Source organism: Urocampus carinirostris, chromosome 13, assembly GCF_059441175.1.
Source record: "Urocampus carinirostris isolate Australia breed hairy pipefish chromosome 13, RoL_Ucar_1.0, whole genome shotgun sequence".
Taxonomy (NCBI): Eukaryota; Metazoa; Chordata; class Actinopteri; order Syngnathiformes; family Syngnathidae; genus Urocampus; species Urocampus carinirostris.
In genome coordinates this window covers 11,716,671-11,729,037 of record NC_142361.1, presented here as the reverse complement: position 1 = coordinate 11,729,037, position 12,367 = coordinate 11,716,671, and the positions used below count along the sequence as shown (strand labels likewise).

Here is a 12,367-nt window from a genome sequence, read left to right as displayed (position 1 = left end):
TTGTATACAAAATGTTGACGTATGATTGAGTAGTTTGTCTTGTCTGGACACACGAGAATGTAACATTCGGTAGTTGAAAATCAGAAGCTACTTTCTAGTAGCGAGTTGAACAACAAGTGAGCACAACTTCATTCTGACTGTTTTAGTTTGCTCCATAAGCTCAAGAGTGACACAATTCATTAAAAAAACAAAATAATTAAATGTTCCTACTATAATTGAATTGTGGCACCCTTGAGCTTCCATACACAGTTGCACCATTATTTAGGCTGAAGCCCGAGAGTGTTATAATTCAATGGAAAAAAAGGGATTATTTTATTATATTGATGTTTCTTTTTCAATTGAACGACACTCTTGAGCTTTCATAGTGAAATGAGAAAACCACGACAATTTTCTTGTATAGTTTTATTGACGTGGTTGTTTGAATATGAATGTAATTTGATACCAACTCAAGGTGCATTCAAATATCAATGGTCACGGCTAGTTCATATTGAAATGTCTGCCATGACACAAAAATAAGTGGTCAAAAACTGGGAATTGTAATAACTCTTATTTTGCAGAAGAGGGCAGTGCGGTAGAGATTAGAGATTCTTGTTTGTGTTAAACCTTAATCCACACATCCAGTGTTTATGCACAACGGTAAAATGAACAAAATTGCATGTAATGAATTATTTTTCGAACACTCACAGAAAAAGCAAAACGGATGCCATGGAGAAAATACATCGAACAATCTCAAAACGTGTAAAGGGGAAACATTTTCCGAGACATTTGTATGACCCTCACCCCCCCTCTTTTAAAAACACTGATGATTTTCTGTAAACATCACAAAGTGGTAGTGTTTGATGAATTTCTATTTTTCATCCAAGTTGGAACAAAGAAACTCTTTTTGCTCATATGTGGACGACAACGTGACTTGGTTCCCTTTTGTCCTTTGATGAAAGGTTACAAAACACAAACGTTGCCTCCTAAAAGTAAAAAACGCCTCCAACAGAAATGTCCAATCTTCCTGTGACGGAAGGATACAATAATAAATAGTCCGTTGGTACCTGAGCAAGGTCAAGATAGAGCACCGAGAAGTAGGAGAGCACCTCCATGTGGGGTTTCCTTTTTTTTTGTTTTTTCTCGTTTCCAAATGTCCACAAACACAATTGTGGTGCTTTTCACATAATAGACATCCGTTGCAGGCGTCACAGATTAGTGCAAAAACGAGGAAAAGAGTGAGCCAAACACTCTTTGCCTTCGGGGAGATGCTCCTTAGTCTTTGGGGGTCTTTGGTGGTCTGTAGGGCAACATAGGTGCAGGTCTGAAAAAGGAAAAACAATCCCATATAGGTTTCAGTCAAGTTGAGGCATTCTAAAAACGTGAACATGTTAATATACAGTAATTTTCGGACTATAAGTCGCAGTTTTTTTTTTCATAGTTTGACAGGGGGTGTGGCTTATACTCAGGTGAAACTTGTATGTGAAATAGACTGACTATATCCCTTAACCACTAGGGTTGTAGGGGCACCATTTTCTGTGGTGTGCCTTGGGCAAGTACAGCCTGGTAGCCCCCTGTATATTAATCTACATATTTTTACACTAAAGCACAAGAGGGTACTGATACTGAGGGTGTTGATAAATTCAACCTTGTCGTGTTGTGCCAAAAAATGCAATCCATGCATGAAATAATAATAATAATAATAATAATAAATGAGATGTGAAGTCATTTTAGCGAGGTATGCGCGTTCCCGCAAGGGGGGGACATTTTCTTCAGCACAACATCACTCATTTATAAAAACAACCAAACAAAAATGACACTGAAAAAAAATCATATTCTGCAGATAACAAGCTGGAAAGTGGAGGCCAAGATGAGTCTGACTTAGAAGTGTATTGTTTACCGTGAAAATTTCATTGGACTTTGGTAAGCATGTTTTCTGAAAAACTGCTACATCGTTACTGAAATTAACACGATGTCAATCAGGGAACGTTCATATACTGAGCAATCTTATTCAGCCCGTTTATTTTACATTGCCTTTCAAGATGACATGTATATTTTTGGTGTTCAGTTTTATGTAATAAAATTCCCAAAATGTGACTCCAGTGCGACCTCCAGTATATATAATTTTTCCTTTTCAATTATGGATTTTTTTGGCTGGTGCGACTTATAGTCCGAATAATTCAATAAATATTTATTCTGTATGTGTTACCAATACCAACTGAGTTTAAACAGCCCTCGTTTTTTCTTTTTTTTTGCACCATACCTATCTGCTTTCATCTTTAGCAAAGCTGTTCGGGGCAGAACTCATTAGGGTATAAGGAATGGGGGTTGGTGGAGTGCTGAAGAGTGACATCACACCTGTCCCCAATGGTTTTACTTTCTATTTGTTAGTGTATCATGAAAACGGTGAAAGAAAAGGCCTGTGTCAAATACAGCCCAAACGCCCCAAAAATGAAAAAAAAAAAAAAAAAAAGTTTTATCCGGGAATGCCTAGGAAATGCACATACATAAGTGCAAAAAAATCCTTTCAGCTCGTTCATGATGCGCAATCTGCAACCTCAGTGGAACTGTTTAAATCTGGGCTTAAAACACACTTCTATTCTATAGCATTTGAATAACCTATATTTCATGTTGGCAATATCTGTGTATTATTTGTTATTGCAACCTCCATTGCAGCCTGGTCATCCTGGGAGGGGGATTACCCCTTCTCAAGGTTTCTTCATTTTCCTCATTTTTCTGTTTTTGAGTTTTTCCTTGCCCTCATGTAGGTTTTAGATCAGGGGATGGTGTAATAGTCTGTGGTTTGCAATAATCTGTGGTCTGTGCAGCCCTTTGAGACTCTTTGTGATTAAGGGCTATACAAATAAACATGACATGGTTTGACTATACAAAAACAATGCATAAAATGCTTAATTCTCCATCTACACAACAATAACAAACAAGATAATTACTTTGCCTACCTCACCATACTTTTATTCAATACTGTATTTTCTTAAGACTGTAATTATTAGTGTAAGCATTGAGGAAAATATTACAAATACATAGTTAAATGTCATATTGTGTTATATTTAGAGTTAAAACATTACAAAAAACTATAAAAGGCTGCTGATAGATTGCTGAATAGAGATCTTCCTATTTTATTTTAGATTTTTTTTTCCGACCTGAATTTTTAGCAATAAAAAAACTGAGGAGAAATAAAAGAAAATATGTGCGCTGCACTTAAAAATGGCAAAATTATCCATCTAAGGAACAAGAAAAGTTCATAATTTTGCATATTTATCCTGACAGTCAAGTAGTGTTTACCTGTATAGCCCTTAATCACACCATCCCCTGATCTAAAACCTGTATGAAGGCAAGGAAAAACTCAAAACCTCAGCATGAGAAAAATAAGAAACAGTGAGGGAATCCGCCTTTCACGATAACCAGGCTCAAACAATTATTATTTGAACTTGTTTTTTTCATCTTATTTAATGAGTTGTATTATATTCTTAATATTTAATACACATTTATTTGTGAGCAAATAATTCTTAATCAATATTCTAGAGCTGCCAACGGGTGCCAAACTTTTTAATGAAGGTCCTTTCAAAGTTTGAAGTAAGATCATTTTCTGATTTTGATTTGTTTGTTTATCTTATTTTTCTCTTTTAAAGTGTTTTTTAGGTGTTTACACTCGTTGCATACAATGTTTCACTAAATTGTTATCAATGGCATTAAAAATCTTTCAATTCCATTTTTTCCACCCAGACTTACCTGGTGGGTAGCGGGATGGTTGGGGGTGGTTTGGGTACGGTGGGAATTGGTATGGGCAACGGTCCCCTCCCAGTGTTGTGACCCAGTCGAGCGCTCCTGCCCAACGGGTCGGCAGGAAGAGGCTTCTGAGGTGGACTGGGCTTGTCAAAATCCTGTAGGTGAACAGGAGCTTTAGTTTGGACTTTCAAGGTAATTCTCCAAAAAGTATTCCATTGACCCAGACAAAATTAAGCTCAACAGTGACGGGCAGTCAGGGGAAGTTGGTGAGGCACAGTCTCACGAGTCATCTTGGAATTATAAAGTTAAAAAAAACAAAACAGTCTTTCAATGTAAGTGATGTTTGTGTAATAATTATTAAGGTATGTTTTCAGTGCCATCTAGTGGTACAACTACACCACTGCGGCTAATGTGGGTGCTACCTTAAAAGAACAGTAGTCCTCAAATTCTCAGTTCACAAGAGACAGATGGTAGCACACGATTCTATTTCTTCCCTCCTGACAATTTTTCCTTTTGCGCAAGCGCAGTTTGAAAAATGTTACCAAAAATAGTCACCAGTGAACTAATGAGGTGTATAAGGTCTGGTGTCACCACTGGCTTGTTTCTTTTACTTACTTGGTGATTCCATACTGTTCATTTCGTCTAAGGGAAAGCAAATTTCTACCTCCGGGAACCTTGTGAGCGTTGGTCAGAACTGCGTATTTGGCCCTCTGAAGGCTGTGGCGGAGTTTCTTTAATATATTTCATTCACAAGGTAAGACAATAAGACCTGTTTTTTTATATGATGAAAAAGATATAGGTTCATTTATTTGTAATTTGACCACCTCACCAGACACACGTCTCACCACAATTGACTGATTCTTAAATATAAAATAGATGGAGTGCAAAACTATTCTTGGGTACCCACAGATCCTTGAATTCTAAAAGGCATTGAATTCATTTTTCTAAAAATAAGTCCTTAATTTGGCATTCAAATGTCTTAAATCCAATTTTGAAAGCCTTAAAAATAACACATAAGATCAAAATTTGTTTGTACTAAAACTAATTAGTAAGATTTATCAATTCTCTTTTTTTAAATAAATCACTGATTTACTTTGGTGGCTACATTGCGTGACCACAATAATGGAACTATCAAAACGGTGATGTAGTTTCAGTCAGGCTTTTCAGAGCAGAAGCATGTCTTGAGTCTACTCCCAAAACACAGCAACTTTAGACAATGGGGAAGTGTACATTTACTAAGAAATGGCTGTCCAACAAACGTTTTTCGCCGTATTTACGAGCTGTGCCAGGTAATGTATCGGAGGCATGATGTATTTTGGTCAAGAAATATTTCTGGTTTGTTTGTTTCAATTGTGTTGTTTTTGATGACTTGGTCCTAAATTTGATTTCAAAAGGCATTAAAAACGTTTTAAAAGTCTTAAATATAACTTGCCTTAAGCTGTAGTAATAGTAACCACATACACCTGACTTAACCCCAGAATGTCTGGAACGGCTCACACCCAAGGCTCATAGAGAAACTTGCTGATACAGTAAGCCCTCACTGTGTCGTGATTTCGATATTTTACGGATTTTGAATTAAATTGTCATTGATATCAACATATCGTACATTGTGTTCTTCAGAAGACAGCAGACAGCAAATGCTATCACAGGACAGCTTGATTGTATGTGTGATGGGTGGGTGTGACTGTGCGCACGACTGTGATAGACTGGTATATGCTGGCAGTCAAACAGCTGGAGTGGGCGGGCACACAAGTCACAAGTGTCCAGCCAAAACAAACTGCTAAGCAAGGCAACAGTTAGTATTTTAGAACCTTGTTACATTGAAAATGGATTGTTATTGGGTCTGCGAAGGGACTGAGGTGGGATTGAGAGTAAAAGCAATAACGGCGCTGCAGGTCCGGCCAACTACTATGGCTACATAATAAGCCGCCTCTGCCGCACCCGTTTCTCACAAACCCCAGATCCTCTACACTTGAAATGGATGACCTGGAGTTACAACTTGTGGGGCACTGCTACATTCAGGACTCTTGGATTTTATTCATCAGAGACCCGGTGCTAGCTCTTTAAATCACTTTCTTACACTGAAAGAAGCCCTCCAATTTTGTTGAACTTTTGAATAATGACAATAAAGACCATTTGCACAACTGCAATTCTGTGCTGTGTGTTTTTATTTGCAGATCTATAGTTCATATTTTGTTGTATACTCTCAGTTGGTTTTATGAAGGCGCGTTTCTACTTTGCTGAGAGAGGTTCTCCTCCCCCCCAATAACTGCAAGAACAGAGGTAATATTTTGGTTTTAATGAATTTTAAAAACCACATATTAAATTTAGTTTAATTAATTTAATGTCTTGTTTTAACTGTAATTGTGTGTTTTTAACCTGTCTCTTTGCCATTTCTGTGAAGCACTTTGAATTGCCTTGTGTGTGAATTGTGCCATACAAATAAACTTGCCTTGCCTTGCCTTTATCATAGGCCTAAACTGCTAAGTACTTCACATTTTCCAGATTTCCGTACAACTTGGAAATTAACTTTGCGACTTTCTTCTTGGAGTACGTGACGTTTCCTGCAGGGAGGCTCTTCACTCGCCGGCGTGGGCGAGAAAAAGCCGCAGAGCGAGCGGCAGAGCCAGCTCACCTGCTATGCAACAAAGTGGCGCCCGCCCACAATGTGTCAAAATTTGCTCTGTGCCGCATCGGTGTAAAAAAACAAAAAATAACATGACAAGAAAAATCCAGAGGGAGGGGAAAAAAAAAAAAAAAAAAAATCTAATCCTGATGTGATTAAGCTGCCAGAAACGAGATCGTGCTGGTCCTCAGAGAACGCGGGGCGGTCCGCCAACAATGAGCTTTTAGTTTGGCTTTATAGAAAACAAGGACATTGAAAAGAAAATATCAAAGAGGTTGAAAGGGATTTTTTTCTAGACACCAAACTACAACTTGACATTAACTGCTGATGTGCTGATGCTAATTCCAGTTCAATTTTTGGAGTCAAACTAAAATCACTAACATTAAAATTCCTTTTGAAAGAGGATGCTAATTTTCTGATCCCGTGTAAATCAAATCTTTCATACACTTTAGCATTAGCTTTAAAGCATTTTTTTATTTATACGACAAAAATAAGTTACTCCTTTTGGTATATGTCTACTTTTAAAACGAATAAAAATAAAAAAAACATACTAAAAGTTAAAGCCCTAGTGTGTAATATTTGACCACTAGATGGCACTGTATTGTCTGATATAAACAAAAACAAGTGCCAAATAAGTACAGGGTAGCAGCAAGATGCCCAAAAAACTTAGCAACAACTTCTAGCTAGGGATTCCACTATGGAAAATAAATACACATTTTTCAACATGATTTTTTTAAAAAGAAGTAACATTGTTTTGATAATTTGTTTTTGTACCATTTGTAGGCACTAAATATTACACGCTGTCCCTTTAACAACTCTGGTAACGAAAGGAAACTAACCCTGCTGAGGTTTCACAGAGATGGAAATTTTTCCTTTGAAAAAAAGCAAAAAAATGGAGAAAAAAGTATTGCGATGAATTAATTGTTAATTTGGAAGAGTAAAATCAAAGGAAACCGTAATTTGGAGACTTCTCTTATTATAACTTGTCTTTGTCTAATACTTCCAATGCTTTGACTCAAAATTTTAAGAGACACCTTGCAACATATGACCACCAGATGTCACTGTATGGTGTAGTGCAACCAATTACTAAAAAGCACTAGCAAGAATAAAAACTACGGAGACTCAAAGTGACCAAACCGCATGATTTTTCTTCTCAATTTTTCTACCCATCCACAACCTACAAGTATTTAAAAATGAATGTTTACATGATAATTCAGTTTTTTTTCGTGCTAATTATTCAAACCAAAATAGTTTCTTTAAATGATTTCTTTTTACCAGTAGTAGGCGCTAAAATGATTACAATGCCCCCTTTAAACAAACAACGTCAAAATACTTGAAAGTTTATTCTTTATCTTTTGCGAAAAATGTCATCATTGCAGCTAATTGAATTTATTCACAAAACTCTGATCAGTGTACTTTTGTTGTCTACTGCCCCCAGGTGGCTGTGATTCCCCGGTGTTTTTAACATTCTTAAAGGGGCAGTGTGCATTAATTAGCGATTCTTTGTTGAAAAAAAAACTATCGATAAAAATAAGAAAAATACATGACTATCATATAAACATACATTTTGATAAAATACTCATAGGGAGAGAAATTTGCATTTTTGTTTTAAATAACATGAGCCTCAGCTAAAGGGGGCCGACATGATTGTCCGCCATATTGCTGCTACGGGAACCCGAAACATAAAAACTAGTACAAAACTGGTCGTTTTGAGTCTATAGTTTCTTATTCTTCCTTGTGCTTTGTAGCACTCTCTTTCAGTTGCACGACAGTGGTGAGATAAAACACACTCTTGTTTAGATTTAGCTTCTGTCTTCCCTGCGAAGGAAAAAAATGGAAAAGAGGTAAGAAGTTTAAAGCTTTGGTTTCAGCCTTCAGCCTTCGGGCACTGTATTGTTGTACCGTACAGCTGTTTGTGTGCAAATAGTTGATTCATTTCCTTTTGTGAATTATTGATCGATGCTATTTGATTCCTTGTGTGGGCTGTGTTTAAATCACAAGACCCAACATTTAACGATTTGTGATATCTGCTGCCGTTCGAGAGAAGTCGTCGGCAGCAGTTTTTTCCCCTTTCCGCGCTGATGCAATCGCTCGCCGTAACCCGACTGCACAAAGACGTGATTGGCCTTCAAAGAAGCTTCGGCGCATCGCAAATATGAGCGGCAACGGTGGAAGCCTCGCAATAATCTGCCGAGCGTATTTTATTTCCAGGCTTGCCATTTGCCCTCGCGCCGGCCTTTCAATCGAATCTCTTCCTCGACGTGTGCCTTGTCGCCCGAGCACTCGATCAGACACTGGGAAAAAAAAAAACGCTTGCGGCGTTTTGTTTTGACACAAACGTTTTTTATGTTTTTTAGGAAGCAGACAAACAGTTTGAACTCTTGGGAAATCACGTTCGGGCGATGGAGAGCAAATCATCACTGTGCGCTCGATACAAATGCATACCCGCCAACCTTTTAATGCTAAAAAGCGGTAAATGTTATCGTGCACTCTAGTTTAACAAGCAAAGGACAATCAGTCTCTAGAATATTAAAACGAAACGGACAACATGGGCTTGTTTAGGACCGGAAGTGGCAAACTTTTACCAAAAACAAAAACCGAATGCGATCGTTGGAGCGGCTTATTCACGCACAAAGACTTGGTCTCACTTAAAGATAAAACGGCAATCGAGTAAAATTTTAGTCTCAAGTCAAGATGATTAGTTTTTTAATTAAAAAAAAACAAATATGGTAGCTTTAGTAAAAAATTGATTGGTATTTTTAGGGAGAGTATAGTTAATAGTGGTCGGCGACCTTCACTCTACCACAGACTGGTTATTTCAGCAGCCCGACCCAATGCTAACTTTAGTAATAATGATAAAAAGCCAAAATCCACGGTGTAATCACTGGGATACTAGGGTTGTAGATTACAAAGGAAAATGTATTCCATTTTTTCATCATTACACTAATTTCACTGACGATATCATGTTGTACAATGTTCTGGCTGAACTCTTTCCCATGATGCTCCATTACAACGTTGTGAGTAAAAAGAGCGTGATGATGAGATAAAATGTAATGCCTTTTCCTTTGTCAATCCTTGCAGTCTCGTGGTTAAGACTTGTGTAAGTGAGTATAAAAATGCCCGTGAAAAACAGATGAAACCATACTCACTTACACTACCGTTTTATTTGTTAGCCTACGGCTAAGTTATTTTGAAGCCAGACTAAATCTTTGTGCGTCAATAAACTGTTTCAACAATGGCATTGGATTTCCATCTTGGTTCAGGTTTGATAATTCTGGTTTTAAACGAGCACATGTTTTGTTGTTTTCAATATTCTGCAGACAGATTGTGTTTGGTGGCTAAAAATACAGTGTACGATAACGTCTATGTTAGCAGGGACTGTATTTGGAAAGTGAACTAGGATTCGGAGCAAAGATTGAAGCAGGCTTGGCGGGATTTGTTTTGTTGGAGAGGGGGATAATCATCTATGTTTTTCCCCCTTATAAAAGCATGATTTTAATTCCCACATCTCCGAATGCCACAATAAGAAAACTTTTCGTGGAACTGAACATAAGAATCAATTTGGTAACAATTGGCTAAAACTCTTAGAAACCAAAGAACGCAATTTCTGAAGTAATTGCCTTTGAAGCATAGATGGCTGAATTACACATGGAATGATTGGAAATGATGCGTCAGTATGCACAATGACCTGAAATCAATGACGTGGGGTGAGGTTCATGTCTGGTGAGGCACAAACAGATTTACAAATAAATGAACTTACATCTTATTCCTCCTTTTAGAAAGCAATATATAAACTGCAGCATAAAACAACATGCTTTATCGTCTTACTTTTACTTATAATAAAAGTATATGTTCTGCTTCTTTTGGATAAAAGCGTTGGTAGCATCAATAAAAGTTAAAGCAATGAGAAAAAATACTGGATGGATTGACTAGCTGTTAGCATCATTAATTCTATTCTTTGGTGCTCGGGTGTGTGCCGAATCAGAATCCGTAGTCTCACTATCGCCTTCTGCCACGAGGCAAAAGAATTGAGTGCCTCACTCTGCATCTGCAGACACTCAGCATAGTAATACATTACATACTAATTGAATTCATAATATTCATTATAAATTGTGAAAAATTCTGCAGTTTGGGAAAAGACAATTCAGAAATTGTGAAATTAAATGACAAAAAACTCCCAATTCAGAATATAATAATTTTATGTAATTTTAATTTATAGATTACCTCGCCTGCCTCACCTGGCTGCATGTCACTGCCTCAAATGATATGAAGATATTTAGATTTTAATTTTAAGTTGAATTCTTTTGCAGGGATAGGCTAAAGAAGGGGTGGCGAACACGCGGCTGTGGGCATGCGGCTCTTGGCCAATAAGAATGCGGCTCTTTGCCTCATCATATTTTTTATATACTGTGGCTTTTTGCCTTGTTTCATGTGTATTTTTATTTGTGTGTATTGAGGGTGGACACTTTCCTTTAAATCAACACAAGAACAATACTTGTTGTATTGTAAGGAGAGGAGTGTGTTCTGGGAAATAAAATGTTTTTAATTGTGTGTCTGTCTGTCATGGCAGGTCAGTGCCTGGTGTGGCTCTTTGACTCTCACAGTTAAAAATTTCGGCTCTTTGTGTCAAACTTGTTCGCCACCCCTGGGCTAAATCTTTTACTGTTAAATCGGAACAATTCTAATGTTTAAAACGAGGTAATAATTTGAGGGGTAATGATTTTTTTTTTACCTCTTTTGATATATGAAAAAATATTTGAGCTAGGGATAAGCTGAAAAATAGGAATATGCAAGTGTTGTTACCAGGCATTGGTATCAGGATGAGACCAGGCTCCTCGGCTTTTGTGATGGCTATTAATACTGGTATCGACTGCAGCTTTTTGTGGTCACATGATCAGAAACTCCAAGCAGGCTACATCGACTTTCGCCTCTGCTGGTTTGCTTACTACTCGAGTCAGCCAGGAGTCCACAATATACATGGTGGACAAAGTTCTTTGAGGATTTATACTGAAGAGCACAAATACCTCCCCATGCATATAAAAACTTGCATGCACCGAAAAAAGAAAACCTTTCACGAGATTTTTGGATGTTAGGGGTACCCTTAGCAGCAAAATGGCAAACAATCAATGACAGCTCCCTCTGAATCTGTGATTTTCAACCACTGTTGGACAAATTAGTCTGCCGCGGCACAGTAATTAATTAACGGTAAGTGCCGTGGGAAATTATCCAATTTGTGTGCCTGTGCGGTCTAGTAAAAGCTATCATTTGGATCTACCGCTACCAGAGATGCAACAGCATTGACTGGCGGTGTGGCGTGGCATTTTTTCAATGAAGGAACTGTGCCTTGGCTCAAAAAAGGTTGATAAACGCTGCTTCTAAGTAAGCATTGTGTTATGTCAAATAAATGCAAATTTCTTGACCCATGTGTAAATTGCATGTTTATATGATAGTTAATGCTTTTTTTTATGGAGTTTTGTATACCACAACGAGACGCTTAAATAATACAAATAAATGAACTTACATCTTATCATTTATTCTATTCTATTCAGAATTCGCCAGGGAACATTCATATATTAATTTTAATAAACTGAGACCCCTCGCTACTTCGCATTTCGGTTATCAAAGCTTCACTCCGTTGTCGTTTTACTTTTGATTGATGACAATAAAACCATTCATTCAACTGCAATTATTGTTTGTAGATATACCGTAAATTCCGGACTATAGAGCGCACCTGATTATAAGCCGCACCCACCACATTTTAAGAGGAAAAACGATTTTGTACTTACACAAGCCGCACCGGTATATAAGCCGCATGCGCCCACATTAAAAAATGTAACACAAACACAAAATTAACCCAAACCCGACTTTAAGTCACGCGATTGAAACTAAATGTCCTTCATTAAGGTACACAGTCCAAAAATCACAGCCGGCAAAATGAACGGAAAATGATACAGGTACTTAAAGTTTGATGCAGACCTGCAGAGTCCGGGTCCCGTTGAAAGTAATCCAAGGAAAAAA

The 12,367-nt window shown here is 37.5% G+C and overlaps 1 protein-coding gene across 1 annotated transcript in view; it reads right to left on the bottom strand.

The window, feature by feature from the left end:
* Positions 1-387: 387 nt before the first annotated feature.
* The window catches only part of adam12b (ADAM metallopeptidase domain 12b), a 142,863-nt gene continuing 130,883 nt past the window's right edge, over positions 388-12,367 (bottom strand). Inside the window, exons 22-23 of the mRNA XM_088351976.1 lie at positions 3,727-3,878; positions 388-1,300 (exon numbers count right to left, since the gene is read on the bottom strand). Coding sequence (XP_088208102.1) covers positions 1,252-1,300; positions 3,727-3,878 — 201 coding nt within the window. The 3' untranslated portion in view covers positions 388-1,251. The remainder of the gene's footprint in view (positions 1,301-3,726; positions 3,879-12,367) is intronic.